This window comes from Maniola hyperantus, chromosome 19 (genome assembly GCF_902806685.2).
Source record: "Maniola hyperantus chromosome 19, iAphHyp1.2, whole genome shotgun sequence".
Taxonomy (NCBI): Eukaryota; Metazoa; Arthropoda; class Insecta; order Lepidoptera; family Nymphalidae; genus Maniola; species Maniola hyperantus.
In genome coordinates, this window is record NC_048554.1 from 2,094,794 (window position 1) to 2,117,914 (window position 23,121).

Here is a 23,121-nt window from a genome sequence, read left to right on the forward strand (position 1 = left end):
GAGGCGTCTTTTTGGTAACAACTTAAATTCAGCTTTAATACTTTATTTATTTAACTCACATCTTTTAGGCCAGAGAACATTCGAAACAGTAAAAAGTTAATCAATTCAAATCAAGGTTGATAATGAAAAAGGTGCGGTTTTTTTAAATCGATCCAAACCGTCGTCTACCACGTATAGCTGGTTAGTAAGTAGGTATAACCCGGCGGGGTGATTACGAATCTCGCGACAGACTTGCGTCAGGCGTAAATCTCGCGATCAATGCTGTCAAACGTCACACGTAACAGTGGCTACAGAGAGACAAAAATAGCCACAAAGCAAAATAAGAAGAAGAAGAAGAGAGACAGCAATCGAGATCTAGTTCATTCTCTATCGGCGCGCCGGGCAAAAAATTGCCTGGTCGTCGTGCAAATCGCGTCACTTACACGTTTCTCCATAGAGACACTTTTTCACTTTCTCAACGAGAAGATTTCTGCGATTTGTTTATATTTGGCAATCGGGGAGGGAACGCCCCGCACACTCACACGCACACAGCCCCCGCACTAACCTGCTGCGGGCGAGCGCGGGTGACGTGCGTGTGTGCGGGGCATCCCCCGACTCATACCCTGATTGCCATCTCGACCCGTCGTGAACTATAGGTATAGATACTAATTTAGTTCAATGGTTTAACCGATAGTTCCGAACGCTGCCGTTGCCGTTACGCTGTACATCTATTCTAATCGAAAAGCATGAGTGGTCTAATTAACAAGATGGTACAACACAAAGGCCTATTCACTAATTACCACTCGCACCGATGACATCACTACACAGTTCGCCACACTGGAAACTCTGAGCTCATTTCCTAATTGATCTCATTCGCTTCAGCAAACTCTAGAGTCTAGAAATCAATATCCGTTATGCATAAGTCAATAGTCCATGCCATATCTATCATCATCATCACCATCGTTAGGGCCCGCCTTGACAGCGCTCTCTATTAACATCGATTGCTCCTCCTCAGACATAGCTCCAAAAATATACTGGGTGCCCTGCGTGGCCAACAACCTGCATGAATGAGGAGCTGGGAACTACGAGCTGCACGAGGCTACCGACCGAGCTATCGTGGTTGCGGCTTTCTGGGCTGTCCGTGTTTGTGGTGGCCGTCGACTCGAGAAGAAGAAGATCACCACCGTCAATATCTATCGACTTCCACACGCTACGGTCTTGCACCGCTTGGTTCAAGCGGCTCCCTCCCTGTGACTCGTTTTCCTCTCGGAAACTCAAGATTGCGCTCGTACGCAGCTGAGCGGCTGAGCGTAGCCGCGCCTTTGTACCTACCAGCTACTCTGGCGGTGTGCGTTGTGCCTAAGATAATTGATTTCGACTCTTATTAATTTATCGATTATTGTTAGGCTTTCTCCGGTCGTGTCGGATTTTCGTCGGGCTATGAGAGTGAGGGAATAGAGAATGCACTGTATTGGCGCACACACTTATGAAGTAGGTATCCCACGTAGATGGCTAGTCTCTTGGAGAATGGCCGTCACTCGTGGTCGAAATTCGGTCGGGAGGATATTGTGTGGATGGACGACATCATGCAATCCGCAGGGAGCCGCTGGATGCAAGCAGTGCAAGACAAATCCAAAAGAGTTTAAAAGAGAAATCGAAACAAAAAATACGTTTTCCACGGCTCTTCCTGAAATCAGTCCAATGCGATTCGTTCTACGGCAAAAAAGCTAAACTAGCGGCACGCTATGATGGCCGGTTTGACGTTTGTCCGCTCATGAAGTTCCGTATTAATTGATAACGACTTTGAAGGAAATAATTGTATTACTTTATTGACGATAGTGATGTGCAGAGATTCATAAATTTTATCGAATGTAGTTTTAGGTTTAGGACTCAAAATTTATTTATTAAATTGATTTCTTAAATGTATACAAGTGTAGAAAAATCAGTTTGCACCATTTAAGGGGTGAATGTACTTGTGAATATGAACAATTTTCACTATGTGGACAAACCTCTGAAATCGCAAAAAAATATCAATAAATTTTTAAAAATGGAATCTAATACGATCGTCACATAGGATCGCTGGCTAGCACAACTACTACCTCCGGCAAACTCGCGTCAATGCTCAATGCAAAACAAAGCAGTTTCGAATTGACGTTGCTTCGAAAAGTATAAACTGTCAGTGCAATGCGATTGTGATATAGTTTTGACCTGGCTTTGGATTTCAAATATTGATACTGCATTACTGTTGACCCTTGCTCGTTAATTTGGACTCTGTTCAAGCCCTTTGTTGTGGATTTCGTCGATATGACCGAACGTACGCAGAGAACTGTTCTAAATAGTCAGACACGTGAGTTCCTAATACGCCTTCGTAACTATTTCGATCGTGAAGCTCAAAATGGAGGGCCAATTTTACCTATAACGTCAGTGGTTGAACGCGTAGCTGATGCGCTTAATATTGGACAACGAACTGTTAGACGGATAACTAAAAAAAAATATGGCGAGACTGGCACAGAAGAAAATAAACTTCACACACCAAAAAAGAGAAAACGAGCAAAACCAGTCGTAGGCATCGATAGCTTTGATGCCGATGCTATCCGAAGACATGTTTACGGCTACTATTTACAGAAGGAGTATCCAACAAGAAAAAAGTTGGTGCATTCACTGAAGGAAGCTGGATTATTCTTCGGTGGGGAAAGTTCTTTAACGAAGATTTTGAAGACCATTGGATTTCGATACAAAAAATGTAACAAACGCAAAATATTGATGGAAAGATTTGATATAGCGATGGCAAGGTATACTTTTTTACGGCAAGTGAAAGAAATCAAAAATTGGCAAAATGTTGTGTTCTTGGATGAAACATGGCTTAATGCTAACCATACTGTAGGCCGTTCTTGGAACGATGACACAGCAGCATCTACTTCCAAAGTTCCTGTAGGAAAAGGATCGCGACTTATAATTTGTCACGCCGGAACCATCAACGGGTTTGTCGAAGGTTCTCTCATGGCTTTTGCGTCAAAAACCACTGGAGACTATCATGAAGACATGAATGGAGAAAAGTTTACTGAATGGTTTACCTCAATGTTGTGTAGCCTCCCTGAACCATCTATTATAATTATGGACAACGCCCCATACCACTCGATGCAAATTGACAAGCCACCTGCCCAATCCCAAAAGAAAGCTGATATCGTCGCATGGCTTCGTAAAAATGGCGTAGATGCAAACATGAATATGTTAAAAGCGGAATTAGTACGTCTTTTAAAAGAAAACAAACCAACCAAGATCCGATACGTCATTGACGAAATAGCATTAGAACATGGGCACAGAGTTATACGGTTACCGCCTTACCATTGTGAGTATAATGCGATTGAGTTGGTGTGGGCTCAAATTAAGGGATATGCTGCAAGACACAATACAGAACCCCCATTTACCACAAAAAAAATGCTAAAATTATTAGAAGAAGCTTGTGAACATGTGACTAAAGGAGACTGGGAAAAGGTTGTGAATAGAACTGTTAAATTAATAAGGGAAGATTATGAAAGAGATGTGAAAATAGATAATATTATAGAAAACGAACATATAATTATTAATGTATGTGATGATAGCAGTGACGACAGTGAAAATAGTAGTATGGACGAATCTGATTAATTATGGCCTTTTGTGGCACCTTTTTCGGTATCTTTTGTATTCATATGTTTCTTGTGTGCATATAAAGTATGTATATTCATTTTCGTTCAAATATTCAGTTCGTTCAAATAAATTAAATAAACATATACATTTTTGTTTTATTAAACCTATTTAATCAGGTACAAAAACAAAACTTAATTGTTTTTTGTTCGAGAATAAATTGACATTCCACATCACTATTGTAATGTGTCAAACCGGCCATCATAGCGTGCCGCTAGTGTAATCACCACCCCATGTGGTACCGAACAAATCGTTCCTAAACGAATTACAGTCTTTAGATACCTTCACCACTTATAAATAGAGTCGCTTTTCCTTTAACTAGAGCGAAGAGATACGTTGGTAACATATTGTGGTAACTAAACAAATTTTTCCTTTACAGGATGCAGTGGTTAAAAGCTTTAAGCTGTTATTAGTAGAGTTGGTTTTTCTGCGACAGAGTGGATAAATACAATTTGTGAAATTTGTAAGCCGAGATTTTTACAGCCATCAGTATTTATCTGATGTAGATCTAATGTTTTCAAGTAAAGGTCGGTTTTTCTATAGCATCTTTAATTTTTATCTGTTCTATGGAAGTTGTTCTACTGAAATGTTTGTTAAGGTGGTTAAGGCGATGAATACAATATAATATTGTGTTGGCGTAATGTGATTATTTCTTAGAATTCTAGTGGATAATGCGTGTTAGGAAGGCAAAACATCAATCAAAGTCGGATAATCAACAGAGTTTCTCTACGTTATTAAATTAGAAATGACGAGATTCGTAGGAGAACCAGAGTAACCGCTATAGCACAATAGGTTGCCAAGCGGAGGGGCACATAGTTTGAAAAACCGGCCAAGTGCGAGTCAGGCTCGCGCAATGAGGGTTCCGTACTACAGTCGTATTTTTTAGACATTTTGCATGATAATTCAAAAACTATGATGTATAAAAATAAATAAAAATCTGTTTTAGAATGTACAGGTGAAGACCTTTCATATGATACTCTACTTGATATAGTCACTCACTTCGAAAGTTGAAAATACTAATTATTAGTTCATGACCACAATTTAATTTTTTTTGTGTGATCTAACCCTAAATTCGCGGTTTTCAGATTTTTCCCCAAAAGTCAGCTATAAGATCTACCTACCTGCCAAATTTCATGATTCTAGGTCAACGGGAAGTACCCTGTGGGTTTCTTGACAGACAGACAGACGGACAGACAGACAGACAGACAACAAAGTGATCTTATAAGGGTACCGTTTTTCCTTTTGAGGTACGGAACCCTAAAAACCGATAGACGTTTGGGTTTCAACTTCCAAGGTCTTAGAATGGCGATCTTGCACCGGAAAGCGCAGCAATGGAAGGCCCCCCACTACGAGTAGGTGAAAAAATTCAAACCGTAGCGTGTGTAGGTAAGTCCCTACAAGAGACCTATGTCCAACTGTATACTGTAAAGTGTAAATCAATCATTATCGGTAGACTAGCTTATGCTCGCGACTTCGTCCGCGTGGACTATACAAATTTAAAACCCCTATTTCACCCCCTTAGGAGTTGAGTTTTCAAAAATTCTTTCTAAGCGGATGCCTATGTCATAATAGCTATCTGCATGCCAAATTTCAGCCTGATCCGTCCAGTAGTTTGAGCTGTGCGTTGATAGATCAGTCAGTCAGGCACCTTTTCCTTTTATATAATAGTAGTTTAGTAGTTTATGCTCGTGACTTCGTCCACGTGGACTAAAGATAAGGTATTTAATTTTTTTTAGTTGTCACATCTCCGGCCAGCCTGAATATTATAGTACGGTTGGTAACCCTACCTGGAAGTAGGGTTGCCAGGTCGCCAAATCTAATAGCCGGACAGACCAGCCAGTTTGGCCGGACATTTGGGTAGAAAGGCCGGACACCCTACATTATTGAGGATTTTGTGTCTTAGTATATTTTGTAGGTACGACAAAAAAATTGTATGTAGAATCAAGCTTTTTTTAGTATTGTCATAAATCTTGTTGTCAGGCGGCAATAACAGTCGACTCGCCTGCGCTCGGCCACGCTCGTTTGCGAAATGTAAAAAGCCTATCAAAAGCCGGATAAGCCGGACACCGTTTATTTTGGCCGGACACGCAATCAAAAAGCCTACCTATGTCCGGCTTTATCCGGAGGCCTGGCAACCCTACCTGGAAGGGTAGGTAGTAGGTACTATTAAGTATTCCATGCCTCAACTTTGTGCTACGGGCAAGGTAAACCGGATAGAGAGGTCGTTGTAGAGTTAAGCTCCTCACGCCCAACACAAACAGGAATCGGACAGGGAATGTGTTCCGGGAAGGCCTAAACCACCCACTCGCTTACTAGTTATTTTGTTCCCGGGTAAATATACAGGCCGTGAGTTGAATGGGCACTCTGACTGCTCAGATTAAACAAATGCTTCGACCTATCTTTTGTGATGCCTACCCTGTTTAATATGAAAAGGAAAAGGTGACTGACTGACTGACTGACTGACTAACTGATATATCAACGCACAGCTCAAACTACTGGACGGATCGGGCTGAAATTTGGCATGCAGATAGCTATTACAAAGTAGACATCCGCAAAGAAAGGATTTTAGAAAATTCAACTCCTAAGGGGGTAAAATAGAGGGTTGAAATTTGTGTTGTCCACGCGAGTATAAGCTAGTAATAAATAACATATGTAGGTATTCATTTGTAACACATACTATGCACATACATAACAAAACTAGTATTGTTTTGTAACATACAAAAGTTGTGGGCGAAGCAAAGTCATTACTGAAACATTTAGCTCGAACTACCGTCAAACACATTAAACAGTGTAACAGAAACAAAATTAATGTCCCTAATGCCAGATCTGCCATTTGCGCTACTATGTAGATTGTAGACTATTTCCTGGAAACCCTTTGATACTGACTAGCGACCGCCCGCGGCTTCGATCGGCGAAAATACATATAAATCTAAATATTATAATCATAAACATATAATCTATAAATATATATGTGATATATGTATAATGGAAATCACACACGATAGTTTAAACGCTAAAATAATTGCATTAATTTTATTTGTTTCCGAGCTGCTCATGTCCAAAAGATTTCTTGTCATTTAAATTTTCTACCAATTTTCCTATATTCCAAGTCCGTGGCTTTCCTGTAAAATATAAATTACCTTTTGCGGGAATTGCGAGTTCATTACCTATTTATTTGTATGGTGGAATTCGTGGTAAAACAAAATTAGATCGTTTACATTTGAAGCACTGGATGAAACTGAATCGAAACATAATATTATAATAAACAGTAGGTAACAGTAGGTAAATAAGTAAATAAATAAATAATTATTATTTAATTATTATTTAATGTATATTATTATACATATTGTCTTGCGACTGTATACTACCTATACCTACAATACTATAGAATAGAATGTTTTTTTATTCATGTAAACTTTTTAAAAGTGCTTATGAATAGTCAGGTAGTTTTAATTTACCACTAGATTATAATATCCGGAGATGAAGTGGTAAGATCTAACATGAATGATATTTTAGTTTGTTTTGTATCTCTGTTATTTTGCACTACTAATACGAATTACCTACTTTTAATTTAAGTTCAGCATTTAACTCAAAATCCCCTACACTACTATATCAATCAATATCACTACCCATTTAATAATTATAATGCGAAAGTGGATTTGTTTGTTTGTTAGTTTGTTGATTTGTTCATTGGTCCCTTCAATCAGATTCAGATCAGATTAAACAAATGCTTCGACCTATCTTTTGTGATGCCTACCCTGTTTAATATGAAAAGGAAAAGGTGACTGACTGACTGACTGACTAACTGATATATCAACGCACAGCTCAAACTACTGGACGGATCGGGCTGAAATTTGGCATGCAGATAGCTATTACGAAGTAGACATCCGCAAAGAAAGAATTTTAGAAAATTCAACTCCTAAGGGGGTAAAATAGAGGGTTGAAATTTGTGTTGTCCACGCGAGCATAAGCTAGTAATAAATAACATATGTAGGTATTCATTTGTAACACATACTATGCACATACATAACAAAACTACATACTTTTAATTTAAGTTCAGCATTTAACTCAAAATCCCCTACACTACTATATCAATCAATATCACTACCCATTTAATAATTATAATGCGAAAGTGGATTTGTTTGTTTGTTAGTTTGTTGATTTGTTCATTGGTCCCTTCAATCACATTACACCGCAGCATTCCTTCGTTGCCAATCAACGTAATTTTTTGTATGAATAAAACAACAATTTTTTAACGACTATTCTGGTCTGGTCTGGTGGGAGGCTCGGCCATGGCTGATTACCACCCTACGGGCAAAGTCGTGCCGCCAAGCGATTTAGCGTTCCGGTACGATGCCGTGTAGAAACCAAAAGGGCATGGGATTAATAAAAACTGCCATACCCCTACCAGGTTAGATTGCAGTCAAAGGCTAAATTGTATCGGATTTTTTTTTAAAGTCCCTTGTAATTTTTAAAGAGCTAAATCCACGCGGACGAAGTCGACGACATCAGCTAGCCTATGAGCTAAAGTAATATAATTTCCAATTATTTCCTATAATTTGTCCGGGGTCCAAATGAAATAACGTTCCGAGAACGTTCAATTCATTACAATTTTGTACCCTTTGTACCTATACATATAGGTACGTGCTTAGAAAATGTAATTAATTCTGCGAGCGAACACCTAGAAATGTCGCTATTTATACTCGTGCAACTATTAAAACGATGAAATACAGGACTCATAAAGGTGGATTCATGCTATCTATACTAATATTATAAATGCGAAAGTGTGTTTGTTTGTCCTTCCTTCACGTCCTAACTAAGCAACAAATCGGAGAGTAACATAGGCTAATTTTTATCCCGAAAAATTAAAGAGTTCCCACGGGGTTTTTAATAACCTCGACGACCTCCCTGGCGCAGTGGTGAGCGCTGTGGTTTTAATAGTGGGAGGTCCCGGTTTCGATTCCTGGCAGAGGTTTGGAATTTTATAATTTCTAAATTTCTGGTCTGGTCTGGTGGGAGGCTTCGGCCGTGGCTAGTTACCACCCTACCGGCAATGCCGTGCCGCCAAGCGATTTAGCGTTCCGGTACGATGCCGTGTAGAAACCAAAGGGTATGGGTTTAATAAAAACTGCCATACCCCTTCCAGGTTAGCCCGCTATCATCTTAGACTGCATCATCACTTACCACCAGGTGAGATTGCAGTCAAGGGCTAACTTGTATCTAAATAAATAAAAAAAAAAACCTAAATCCACACAGACGATGTCGCGGGCAGCTATAGTCGACGCATTTAAAACTGAGTCGTCGAGTTATCAGTCTGTTTCGCTCTCACTTACCTACGACCTGTAAGTGCTTGCAAAGCAGACAGATAACTCGACGACTCAGTTTTAAACGCGTCGACTATAGTAACCATGTAAAAGCTGGACTCATTTTCGGGCAATTTTCGGTAAATTTCAGGTCTTTTCCCGACTGATTTGTATCTAGCTCCCAATTTCAAAACTTCAAACACAAAATAAGCAATTCTCGTATCAAATTGGATCTGTAACCTCGAACTCGGAATTAAAAGTTGTCTCTAACGAAGGTAGTATTTAAATATTACTTGTTACTTTCCTTTGTTCTTTAGATCAACGAGTAATTTAGGAGTTAAAACTTTGGATTGTCATTGGATGGCTTTTGTTCTTTTCTTTTGTGAAGGTTATACTTTTATTAAGTTTTTACAATGAGGATAGACTAGCTGATGCCCGCGACTTCGTCCGCGTGGAATTAGGTTTGTTAAAATCCCGTGGGAACTCTTTGATTTTCCGGGATAAAAAGTAGCTTATGTCACTCTCCAGTTGGTCTAACATGCGCACCGCGAGAAAATTTTGTCTACGCATTATCTCGTGTTTTTTCATACAAATAAGACGAGTAAATGCGTAGACAAAATTTTCTCGCGGTGCGCATGTTAGGCGTTCAGGTCTTTATCTATAGGTAGTTGAAAAAAATCACGTCAATCCGTTGCACCGTTGCGACGTGATCGAAGGACAAACGAACAAACACACACACTTTCGCATTTATAATAAGGGTACTGATTTTCGCATTGTAAAGGATACTTTGCTGTGCTACCTAGTTACCTTTTAACTTCGTTATCTATTCTACTACCTATTATCAAAAAAATCCATTTGCAACCTCCCATTTAGCTATTAGCTGGCATGGGATGGCACAGAAGTTAGACATGGCAAAACTATAAGAGTTCCTGGTTAATTACGGATCCCTAAAAACAAAATTGTAGCTATTTTGCCTGAAATGCCTCAGTTTTAAGCAGTAATACAGCGGAGGCGAGATTAAAGACTTTTAGTGTAGGTAGGTACATACTTTCAGTGTAGTTTTGTAAGACGTCGTCTGGCGGGCAATTACGTACCTACCTACAGAGAGTAAGCTGCTTTGGAAATCTAAAATTGCTCGCTAAACGGCTTTATTTTGGCTTTTCCACTCCAAACTTGAAAGGGTTTTTAAAGAAATTATATGGAAGTATGGAACTTGGTAGAAATAATCTTTATTCTAGCGTTTAAACCATCGCCATCGTGGGGGATATTCCATTATTTTATAGTAGTCTCCATGGCACCGCGTCGCGAGCAGGGACCCATTGAAAATGGACCCCGGAGTCCGGACCTGTATGAAACTAGTCGGGCAAGCCAAAGCAAGCCATGTTAGCTATAAAAGGTCTCCGATCATCATGTCGGAGGACAAAAAACGTACACACTTAAAAAAACCGGCCAAGTGCGAGTCAGGCTCCCGCAATGAAGGTTCCGTACTACAGTCGTATTTTTTCGACATTTTGCAGGATAATTCAAAAACTATGATACATAAAAATAAATATAAATCTGTTTTAGAATGCACAGGTGAAGACCTTTCATATAATACCCCACTTGATATACCTAGTTATATTGCTAGGAAAATTGAAAATACTAATTATTAGTTCATGACCACAATTTAATTATTTTTGTGTGATGTAACCACAAATTCACGGTTTTCAGATTTTCACCAAATACCAGCTATAAGATCTACCTACCTGCCAAATTTCGTGATTCTAGGTCAACGGGAAGTAGGTACCCTGTAGGTTTCTTGACTGACTGACAGACAGACAGACAGACACATAACAAAGTGATCCTATAAGGGTTCCGTTTTTCCTTTTGAGGTACGGAACCCTAAAAAAAACTAGTCGGGCATATTCCGACTAGCACGTGAGTTCAGTCGATATTTATTTTTATAATCTTTATTCTGTTACTCGATAAGTATACCTAAGTATTACAAAATCGGATAATCCATATTAATATTATAAATGCGAAAGTGTGTCTGTCTGTCTGCTAGCTTTTCACGGCCCAACAGTAGGTATATCTAACCGACTTCGATCAAATTTGGTACAGAATAAGCTTACATCCCGGGGAAGGACATAGGCTACTTTTAATACCGGAAAATCAAGTAATTCCCACCAAATAAGATCTCCTAATAAAAGCCCCTTATATATTATATCAGATTAAAAAAGACCCTGCGATATATATCGGTTATAAAAGTTTATTTGAATAAAAAACCATTCTGAAGAAAATGTTAGTTTTATAGACAGTTACCAGAAAGCTCAAGTCGCCGTAAATGTCGCGATCTATTTTGCCAGATCGCAATGCCAGGCCATTTATCTTCGTCTACGTCTAGTGAGTGCGAAGCTTCTTATGCGACACCCTAATATATTTTATTTAACGCCGCTACGGAGTAATATATGGGGTTGCTGTGGCTTAGCGACAATGTTTAGAGAATAAACTGAATAAACTTCCATACCCCTTCTATGTTAGCCCGCTTTCATCTTAGACTGCATCATCACTTACCACCAGGAGATTGCAGTCAAGGTATAACTAGTATTTGAATAATAAATAAAAAATCGGCCAAGTGCGAGTCAGGCTCGCGCACCGAGGGTTCCGTACTACGGTCGTATTTTTCGACATTTTGCACGATAATTTAAAAAATATGATGCATAAAAATAAATAAAAATCTGTTTTAGAATGCACCTTTCATAATATAATACCCCACTTGATATAGTTATCTTACTTCGAAAATTTAAAATACTAATTATTAGTTCATGACCACAATTTTTTTTGTGTGATGTAACCACAAACTAGTTATAGTATAAAAGTTTTCTTTCTTTCTTTCTTTCTTTCTTTCAAAAAACTCAAGATTTTCAGATTTTTCCCCGAATGTGTGCTGTAAGACCTACCTACCTGCCAAATTTCATGATTCTAGGTCAACGGCAAGTACCCTGTAGGTTTCTTGACAGACCGACAGACAGACAGACTTTGCAAGTTTCCTTGCCTTGCCTAAAACGCACATAGGTAACTTCGAAAAGCTAGAAATGCGTTGCCCGGGGTCTAAGCTCGGAATACAAGCCCGAAAGTCTTAACCAGTAATTTTTTTTGTATTGTACAAACGTAGCTAACATTTTTACCGTGGTTTTGATCTATATTGTATTGTATGTTACTTTTATCGGTTTGAAAGAGCATCGCTCAAAAGCTGCACCACAGATTTCGATGATTTATGGATACTAAAGAGCTAGGTTTTTTAATAACCCATGGGAACTGTGTCAATTCAGTCAATCAGGTAATTTATACCCTATTTCGAAATTTTAGCCAAATCCGTCCACTAGTTTTTCTGTGAAAGAGTATCGAACATACACGAACTTTCGCCTTTATAATATTAGTGTGATTAGTGCACAGATAATTCAACCTCAAGATTACCTACGCATGTACCTACAAGGTATTGCATGATAACAAAATCGTAAAATGTTCGCGGGGGACAGGGGAGAATACTTTGTTGTGATTGGTGGACTCAAAGGTCACGTAATCAAGACAATGTGCGGAATGAGGGTACCGAACGGGCGTGGGCCGACTTTTATGCTAAGCAACTGCCTAAGCTTGGCGATCGAGGGTGTCCAGCTATTAGGCGTCTATAGGTGGTCTGCAGTGGCGTGCACAGGAGTTCAAGCCAGGGTATGCATTTAGGTATGAACTTGTTTTACGGCAGGTTATAATGAAAAAGTAAGCATTGATTTCTTACAATGAGGGTAAGCAGTGCGTTTATGCTTCTATGAGCTGCACGCCACTGGTGGTCTGTGGATTAGTGCGATAGTGCGATTCAAGTCTAAGCATTGGTGCTCATATTGTATTGATCTAAAAATTTAGCTTCTAATAAAAAACCCCTAATCCGTAACTCAGTGCAGAAATCACGAAATCGGTGTGTTGTTTTACCACCAAAGTCCGTTCGAGTAATTCCCTTAGCTCTTAATACTACTACTACTACAGTAGCTGTAATTTTGTACTTACTTCATTAATAAGTAACTGAGGAAGAAAATGTTTTTCGGGGAAGAAAATTGTCTGATTTTTTATTTCTAAAATTTTGGGAAAACCTTCTCTTATACCTACCTATCGTTTTGTCTGGTGGGAAGCTTCGGCCGTGGCTAGTTACCATTCTACCGGCAAAGCCGTGCCGCCAAGCGATTTAACGTTCCGGTACGATGCCGTGTAGAAACCAAAGGGGCATGGGTTCAATGAAAACTGCCATACCCCTTCCAGGTTAGCCTGCATCATCATTTACCACCAGCAGTCAAGGGAATAAGCTTGAGCAAGGGAGCTTGAATAGGAATAAAATAAAAAATCAGTACCCTTATTTAAATGCGAAAGTGTGCTTGTTTGTTGGTTTGTCCTTCAATCACGTCGTCGCGTGATTTTTTACATGGATATAGATAAAGATCTGGAGAGTGACATAGGCTACTTTTTATCCCGGAAAATCGAAGAGTTCCCACGGGATTTTTTACAAAACCTAATTCCACGCGGACGAAGTCGCCGGCATCAGCTAGTCAGTGCCGTGCACAGGGTTTGAAGCCAGGGTAGGCATTAGTTAGGTAGGAACCTGTTTACTGGCAGGTCATAATGAAAATGAAAATGAAAATGAAAATCTTTTTTATTCGTATAAACTTTTACAAGTGCTTACGAATAGTCGGATGCATCTACCACTGGTTCGGAATGCCTTTCCTGCCGAGAAGCCGAATGAAAATATGGTCATAATGATAAATAGCTTACAACTGGGGTAAGCAGTGCATTTATGCCTCTATGACCTGCCGAATGAAAATATGGTCATAATGATAAATAGCTTACAACTGGGGTAAGCAGTGCATTTATGCCTCTATGACCTGCCGAATGAAAATATGGTCATAATGATAAATAGCTTACAACTGGGGTAAGCAGTGCATTTATGCCTCTATGACCTGCACGCTACTGCAGCTAGTATATTATAAACAGTACATTGAAGCTTAGCCGCCTTGCATCGATAATTCATTTTTTTCTGGAGCAGCAGCGTCCGAATACAACATTCGTTACAAATTGAAACAAAGTCGGTCAGCAAAAGTCCATTTCAGCTAAAGTGGAACACTCATCAAATTGTACTGCATCGCTTTACCGCTAAAGTTGGCGGATATTGTGTCCTCCCTGCAGACCATCATAAAGGGGAGTTTGTGCTGCAGACCCATAAAAAGCAAACACTTTCTGACCAACAGAGTTGTTACATCCACACTAATATTATAAATACCAAAATGTGTCTGTCTGTCTGCTAGCCTTTCACGGCCGGATTTTGACGAAATTTGGTACAGATATAGCTATAGATATTGATAGGGAACGGAGGGCGTTGGCGGTTAGAGGGAATATGATAGCTCGCAGATTTGCTCGTTGCACAAAAGAAGTTAAGGTCACTTTGTTCAAGTCCTTTTGTCAGAGCTTCTACACGTGCAGTCTGTGGGTTGACTATACCCAAAAATCTATAAACGCCCTCCGAGTCCAGTATAATAACATCTTCAGAATAATGTTGGGACTGCCTCGGTACTGTAGCGCGTCCGGTATGTTTGCGGATAACTGTGTAGACGGCTTCTTCGCAATCATACGGAAAAGGATCGCCTCAATCAAAAGTAGGTTGGAGAGAAGTCCTAACATTATCCTGAAGGTGATAGCAGACAGACAGGACAGCGCTCTCAAGGCGCACTGGATGTCTGCATTAGTTAATAAGTATATTAATTATATTAACTAACATAGAATAAGTTTCTTACTAACATACATTATATTATAATATAGTTACTAACATAGATTAAGATGGTTACTAACATAATATTGTGGGCCTTTGATGTCTGTGAAATAAAGATTATTTATTATTTATTTATTATTATAGCTTGCATCCCGGGAAAGGACATAGGCTACTTTCATCCCGGAAAAACAAAGAGTTCCCACGGGATTTTTAAAAACCTAAACCCACGCGGACGAAGTCGCGGGCATCAGCTAGTATGAAATAAGTACGTTTTGATTTGATTTGATTACCAAGTACCTAGACTATAAACTTTACCAGCGGGGCGATTGTCTAAAACCTGCATCAATCATTATTACAATCTCAATTAGAATAGAATAGAATAGAATGTTTTTTTTATTCATGTAAAGCTTTTAAAAGTGCTTATGAATAGTCAGGTAGTTTTAATTTACCACTGGTTCGGAATGCCGTCCCTACCGAGAAGAACCAGCAAGAAACTCGGCGGTTGCTCTTTTTAATTTTTCAATTTACAATGTTATTATACCGTACTATACAAGCCATTGCAGCCCCGTGCATTGCTGGAGCGAGTCGAATCCAAGCTTTTTTATCGTTTACATAGTCTACTTCTGATTGGCTGCAATTGTTCTGATTGGCTGAATTTGTGCGATTCTTGTTGCAACAATGAGCAACAATGCATTGTGGCCAATAGTGAGCGAGCATTAACCAATCAGAGATGATTGCGATCGTGACATTGTAGCTGTCAAAGAACCGCGGTAGGGCCACTGGAGAAGGATATGGATAGGTTAGTGCCAAATGTTTAAATCGTCGCGAGTTGTTCAAGGATTAAGAATAAATGGACCCAACTTTAATAATATTTAGTTGGCACGAAAAGTGTGGATGTAAGGGAATAAGTCCCTAGTCGAATCTTAAGCTAAGTGGTTTTTTGGACAGAAATAAACAAGTTTTTTCTGCTCGTCCTAAAACAACATCCTGTAGTCAAGAGACGTTAAGGACGGGACAGATAAGAAGCGGATCGGTAGCAAAACGAGAGGATGTCTCACTGAATGCGTGCACGCGGTACGGAACCCAATCGGTTCCGTACCTCAAAAGGAATAAAGGAACCCTTTAGGATCACTTTGTTGTCTGTCTGTCTGTCCGTCTATCTGTCTGTCATGTCTGTTAAGAAAACCTATAGGGTACTTCCTATTGACCTAGAATCAGGAAATTTGGCAGTTAGGTAGATCTTATAGCACAAGTAAAGGATAGAAGGTACTAAATCTATCTAAATATATAATAATAGGTAAAGGTGACTGACTGACCTATCAACGCACAGCTCAAACTACTAAACGGATCTAGCTAAAATTTGGCACGCAGATAGCTATTATGACGTAGACATCCGCTAAGAAAGGATTTTTGAAAATACAACCTCTTTTCAGTCAGCTTTTCCTTTTATATACATAGGTACATAATAGTTCAATGTTTATATATAAAGATGTTTAGGACTTGCGTAGAACACGTTGCCACCACACGTGGCTGCCGCTTCGCGTTTTGTCTGTCCCAGCCTTTACCCGCACAAATATAGGATGGGCTGTGTAATCTATAAGGATAAAGGGAATTATTCGTTCAGCGGATCCGAAAATATTGGTATTAAGGGTAAAAGGTTTAGTTATTAAATAGAGTCAGTTGAGATGGTTTTACTCACTATGTCTAATTACGACTTTATACTAACTACACTATAACATAGGTAGGTACGTGTCATTTATGTCGCTATGACTTCTAAATTATATCTAAGACGCAGCGCACAATTATAGATCAGCAGTGGAGTGGTGACTAGGATCTGCGTTTTCCTTGATAACAACTCAAACAAAACTTAATGACGTGTTTATGAAAGTTGCTGATATGATGAACTAGATGGCGCTAGTCGCAGTTCAATCACGCTAGAAAAGTTTTACTTATGAGCAGAATAGTACATAATATTTAACAAATACATAACGTTATCGCTGGGCCACAGTAGAAGAGTCAAGAGTTATCTACACATAGGTATATGGTTGTACTACTCATGCCTAGGTACTACAACCTGCGAAACGAAAGTTTGATTCGATGAAATAATAGGTGCCCCAACGTTCCTTCAACGTGCCTCACTTCATCCAGCGAATCTAAATATATAAAAGGAAAAGGTGACTGACTGACTGACTGACTGACTGACTGACTGACTGATCCATCAACGCACAGCTTAAACTACTGCACGGATCGGGCTGAAATTTGGCATGCAGATAGCTATTATGATGTAGGCATCCGCTAAGAAAGGATTTTTGAAAATTCAATCCCTAAGGGGGTGAAATAGGGGTTTGAAATTTGTGTAGTTCACGCGGACGAAGTCGCGAGCATAAGCTAGTAGATCGATAAATCGTCTACTGCGCAGGTGTAATGTAGCGGTATTTTGACGTGAAACGAACTTCATATAGAAAAATTGATCCAGCTTACCTCAACAAAGGTGTCAGACACGAATCTCTGCACCAACGACGTCTTCCCGCACTGCGTGTCTCCAACGAGCACGACTTTGATCTCCTCCTCAGTGGGAGTTCCCGCACCCCCCTCTGAACACTTCTTGCCCGACCACATGTCGCTGGTCGGTTTAATCTGTAACAACGAAGGAAGTTTTTTTTAATAATGAATGACTTATTTTTTGCGTTTCACATAATATGTATAATATGTATATCCACACTTTACTTTAATTTATTACCGAATATATTATGTATACAAGAGTACTTAAATAGGTCACTATTGGTAAAAATATTAAAATTTTGTTTATCCACCACAATAAGTATAGAAAACAACATACATTATATCCACTTACAAGAATAACATGAGGTACATATAAGACCCTGTAAGGGTATTGCAAAATATACATTATAGTTTTCTTTTTACTATTATCATTTCACAATATCACTTGAATTGATTAGAACCATCACAGTTGTTTAAAGTAACTTATTTTCAAGCTTTCTTATAATTTAAATAATCCTTTACATTGTATTAGGATGATTCAACCAGTTTACGTTTTATGAAAACTTTGAACTTGTTACGAGACATCTCCAATTATTATGTTTATAAAGAGAAACGTACACAACTGTATAATAAAAACGTACACCTATTATATAGGTACTTACTTAAGTAGGTAGTTATGAAAATAACAGTTTATTTCACAAAGGACATAAAGCCGTAAAAGTATTATTACTAACACACATAAAGCTCGCTTATTTTCACCGTATGTATATTACTGACTATACTCGTAATATAAAAATGTATTTCCACTCTTTATTTCAGCTGAGCCCATTTTTTTCGACTTATCTCTCTATTATTATGGGCTTCTGGTGTAGGGCTGCCATTAAGGAAAACATAAATCCGGGACAAGGTGTATTCTTAAACAGAAACCTCGGATAATATCTCTATTTTTACTAGTACTTAGTAGGTACGAAACATATTTCATAATGTAAACAGTGAATTTGGAGGACAATTTTCTTTACAAGAAAAACAAAACGGTAGGAATTTGGGCTTTACATGGCAGAGACAGATGTCAATATGCTACGTAAAACTTTAGAATTTTGCTTCGATTCGCTGTAATGTAAATCGACTGATCTATCAAAGCACAGCTCAAACTAATGGACGGATCGAGCTGAAATTCGGCATACAGATAGCTAGTATGACGTACCTAGACATACGCTAAGAAAGGGTTTTTGACATTGTAACCCCTGAAGGGATAAAATAAGGGTTGAAATTTGTGAAGTCCACGCGGAGGAAGTCGCGGGCATAACCTAGTTTTTAAATAAGTAAAATATATTATCCTTTTTAGTGCCCACTTATTTTGTCTAAAAAAATTAAAAAATATAATCCCACTTTTACAATTATGGTGATGGCGGTTGGAACTAAAAAAATCTAAAGAATTCGATTGTTGTTCATGATGATGGTAATCAAACAATAATAAAAACTTGCTCTTATTTGCGGAAAAATTAAAATCATTCTTGGACACTCCCAATCCATAGAAATCAGAATAGACTGCTGCCATGCTTTGGTATAGCTCATAAATCATAATAATGTCTAACTTATATTATGAGTGAGTATAATAGAAGATGTATGTAAGATAATGGCCACAGAAATTAAATGATCTGTACGGCAGTTCACCGTTAATAGCACATAAGAAAGTACGATAAAATCTCCTTACAAAGCCGTAAATCTGTACGCAAGTAGCGATGAGTCAAAATTATTTTTATGATCTCTTGTAGGGTGACCGAAAGGTTTTAATAATCAGGGATGGGTCCAGAAATCAACATCATCATCGTTTAGTCGCACGTTAGCGCGCTCCAGGTCACCCATACCGCGCACTTTGGCTGCGCTCAACGCGCTGCTGAAGGAGTCCCCTCGCTGTGACATATTTGCTGACAAATTGGTTGACCTCATGGGTCAGATCTTGCACTTTTGTGAAAATTTATAATTCAATTCCATAATTCAAATCCATAAGAACATTATGGAGAACTCTCAGATATGCAGGTTTCCTCACGACGTTTTCCTTCACCGTTAATGGAAGTGATATTTTAATTACTTAAAAACGCATATTATTATAACTGAGAAAATTTAGGGATGCGTGCCTGGATCGAACCCCCGACCTTTGATTAGGAGGCGGACGTCCTTACCATTTTTTGTTACATTGCCATGCCGCTTGAGCAGTTGATAACGACTCATCGGGCAGTTGATAATGAAATGATTATTCAATTCAAGTTTTTTAACAATCTTTAATTTAAGGAGTTATTCATTTCGGAACATATCCACAAGGCATCCACACTTATTAAATTATCTTCTTTCGTAAGGCCTTCTTGAGTACAGCTATAACAGAGCCCTAGCCTCATCCGACAGAGGTTGTGAATTGTGATAGGGCGCTCGCGCGAATATACGGTATTTGACTATGTCCAAAATAAATTATTTCTCAGTGATTATTAAGTAGAAGGTCTTCCAAAATACGTAAAATCCACGTCCTTTGTTAGTTTTATGCGTGTTAACCATTTAAAATTATTATTGATTAAACTAAAAAAGCACGTCAAATACTGATATTTCATAGAATCTCGCATACTAAGCGCGCGTTTTGACGTTTGATAAAAAGTTACTGATTTGACTAGCTGTCAAATGCCGGATTCTTACAGACAAAAAAATCCTGATTTGAACAAATCGCATGGTAACAATATAATACAGTGTGGCCACGGTTGCGGAGAAAAATCAATGAGAAAATAAAGTGGCAAAGTTAGGTAACTCCGTAAGCAAAGTAGTACGTACCGAGAGATATTGTTGAGTTTATTGCATGAAAGTCTTATGGGATTATATCGCTCTTCATTTTAAGAAGTTTATATTACATTGAATATATTTTTAGGTATGGCTGCTTAGTTTATAATACATTGAATATTTTTTACACAACGCTAGATCATGGCAGCGACTCCGCGTGGATTTAGGTTCTTCAAAAGTCCCGCGGAAACTCCTGATTTACCGGGATAAAAAGTAGCATATCTTCATTTCTAAGGTAACCTTTAGGTTACCTTAGAAATGAAGATAAGGTAATGCTACCTCTCTACCAAATAAATGAAGCCCACAACTTCATACACGTAAATTTAGATAAGTATTTAAAAATCCCGTGGGAACTCCGAAGACTTTCCGGGGCAAAAACTATGTCCTTCCCCGGGATGAAGGGTATGTCCGTGCTAAACTTGGGACGTGAAACTGTAGCAGACAGAAAGACACACTTTCGCAATTTATAATATTAGTATGGAATTATGGATTACCAGCTGACTAGCTGCAGCCCGCATGACTTTTTTCGCGTGGATTTAGTTTATTAAAAATCCCGTTTGAACTCTTTGATTTTCCGGGATAAAAAGTGGCCTCACTCTGGAGAGTCAAGCCACTTTTTATCCCGGAAAGTCCTGGAGACCTGAAGACCTGGGAGTCTTCAGCTACAATCATGCAAAAAATCAAGCTGATCCGTTACTCCGTTGCGGCGCGATTGAAGGACAAACCAATAAACTAACAAACCAACAAACAAACACACTTTCGCATTATTTTATATGGGTACTGGGGTATAAAAATGTATGGTGTTTTTTATTAAAAACAGACAACCACATCCAATAAAGGACTCATCTAAAGGTTTTTAAACTGAGTATTTGTGCTCTTCTTCGTGTAAACAATAAACATTCATTTAATAATAATAATTTCGACTTCACTTCAATTTTCACTTTAATAAAACTCTGCACTTGCCAAATATTTGTTTGAGTTATTTACTGTTATCCGAATATTCGATTTAATATAAATTCATACATTCATACACAGTTTTAATTAAATTGAAGCGCAACGCATTAATTTTGTCAGCTTTTAATATTGTGAGTGCATTATTTCATTAAAAATTGTTTTTGCGCTATATGCGTGGACTCAGGAGCTGAATTTACGCGTTCTAGATTTTAACAAAGAGCTTTTTATAAAATTGCATACTTCTATTTGTATATTTAATATCCTGAATATGTTATTGCATGAGTGATTTTTATGTTCAGAATATCATATTATTATAACTTTGTCACAAAAACCTCTGCCTGCACAGATAGATCTACACATAGTGGATCTAAATCTGAACTTTCCCAAGTGGAGTATAATTTTTTTTAAATATTTATTTTTAAATTATACTATCCATCCATACTAATATTATAAATGCGAAAGTGTGTCTGTCTGTCTGTCTGTCTGCTAGCTTTTCACGGCCCAACAGTTCAACCGATTTTGATAAAATTTGGTACAGGGTTAGCTTACATCCCGGGGAAGGACATAGGCTACTTTTACCCCGGAAATTAAATAGTTCCCACGGGATTTTTAAAAAACCTAAATCCACGCGGACGAAGTCGCGGGCATCATCTAGTAATATATATTTTTATTTATTTTATCTTAATTAAAATATTACAATAAAACTTAAAGCTAGCGTTATCTAATTACTATACAAATCGTGACCACGTGGAATGGTGCCAAGAATACTGGCTGCATTTTCGCACTGGACAGCCAGGCTGATCCGTTACGCAAAAAATAAACCAGCCCTTCTGTCACAAAATGAGGCTATTAATCGCGGTGAAATGTCTCGCAATTATTTTTTTTCACCAAGACTCCATGGCCCCAGAGTCTCCACGGCAAACGGAACAAAAATGTAACTCTCGATAAGAGAGGAATACTTGAGCCGCTTGCTGTTTTCAGCTGTTTTTGCTGCGGCTCCCGGTCTTGATGCTGTCTCCCTGATATGACACGGGGCCAATGTGTCAACGCAAGTTGCGTCCCACATTAGCGCCCGTCTTTAAACATCATAATTTACCCAACTTTAATGCATATAACCAAGTTATGAAATACACGAAACTTACATAATATCCTTTTACCTATAGTGAGATAAACAATAGGTATTTAATAAGCGAGATTTAGAGATTATCCATAAATATTAAAGGGCCTGTTCGACCTACCCTCGCGAAGTTAGGACATTATCTTCAATAAATATGAAGCCAGCTTTCAGTAATGTTTCAGTTCAAATTATTTATATCAGGGTCTTGTATTAAGCTGAGAATGGGAAACTGCAACCGTTTTCTCGGAAAAAACATATAAAAGATACAAATAATGTTTTTTGGTGTGAGTATTTCGAATAGACAGGTTTCCAAGCTTTTTTCTATTTACGTAAAGAACTAGCTTATGCTCGTGACTTCTTCCGCGTGGAATACCTCTAAACCCCTATTTCACCCCTTGGGGTTTTATTTTCAAAAATTCTTTCTTAGCGGATGTCTACGTCATAATAGCTATCTGCATGCCAAATTTCAGCCTGATCCGTATAGTAGTTTGAGCCGTGCGTTGATAGATCAGTCAGTCAGTTAGTCAGTCAGCCAGTCAGTCAGTCATCTTTCCCTTTTATATAGATATTTAGAAGATATGTTGCGCTGTGTGTAGGTAATTTAAATAAAAGACCCATTTAAGGCGCAATGCCTGGCAAACGCCGTTTTCTAGGGAAAGCAACAGTACCTACCTAAGTATATTTTTTTAAAATTCAGATACAAGTAGGTGAGCTCTTGACCGCAAACTCACCTGGTGGTAAGTGATGATGCAATCTAAGATGGAAGCAGGCTAAACTGAAAGAGGTATGGTACTTTTTAAACCCATACCCCTTTCGTTTCTACACGGCGTCGTACCGGAATGCTAAATCGCTTAGCGGCACGGCTTTGCCGGTAGGGTGGTAGCTAACCACGGCCGAAGCCTTACACCAATATGAAATTAAAACAATTCTTAGATATTATCAACCTATTTAGAAAAAAAATTCGTTTAAAA

General features: G+C 38.5%; 1 protein-coding gene across 3 annotated transcripts in view; it reads right to left on the reverse strand.

Moving 5' to 3' along the window:
• The window catches only part of LOC117991267 (rho-related GTP-binding protein RhoN-like), a 131,552-nt gene that overhangs the window by 17,808 nt on the left and 90,623 nt on the right, over positions 1-23,121 (reverse strand). For 2 of the 3 annotated variants that reach the window (XM_034978842.2, XM_034978841.2), the window contains exon 2: positions 17,236-17,391. In XM_034978842.2, coding sequence (XP_034834733.1) covers positions 17,236-17,373 — 138 coding nt within the window. In that variant the 5' untranslated portion in view covers positions 17,374-17,391. The remainder of the gene's footprint in view (positions 1-17,235; positions 17,392-23,121) is intronic. The other variant, XM_069504987.1, reaches the window with a different exon arrangement.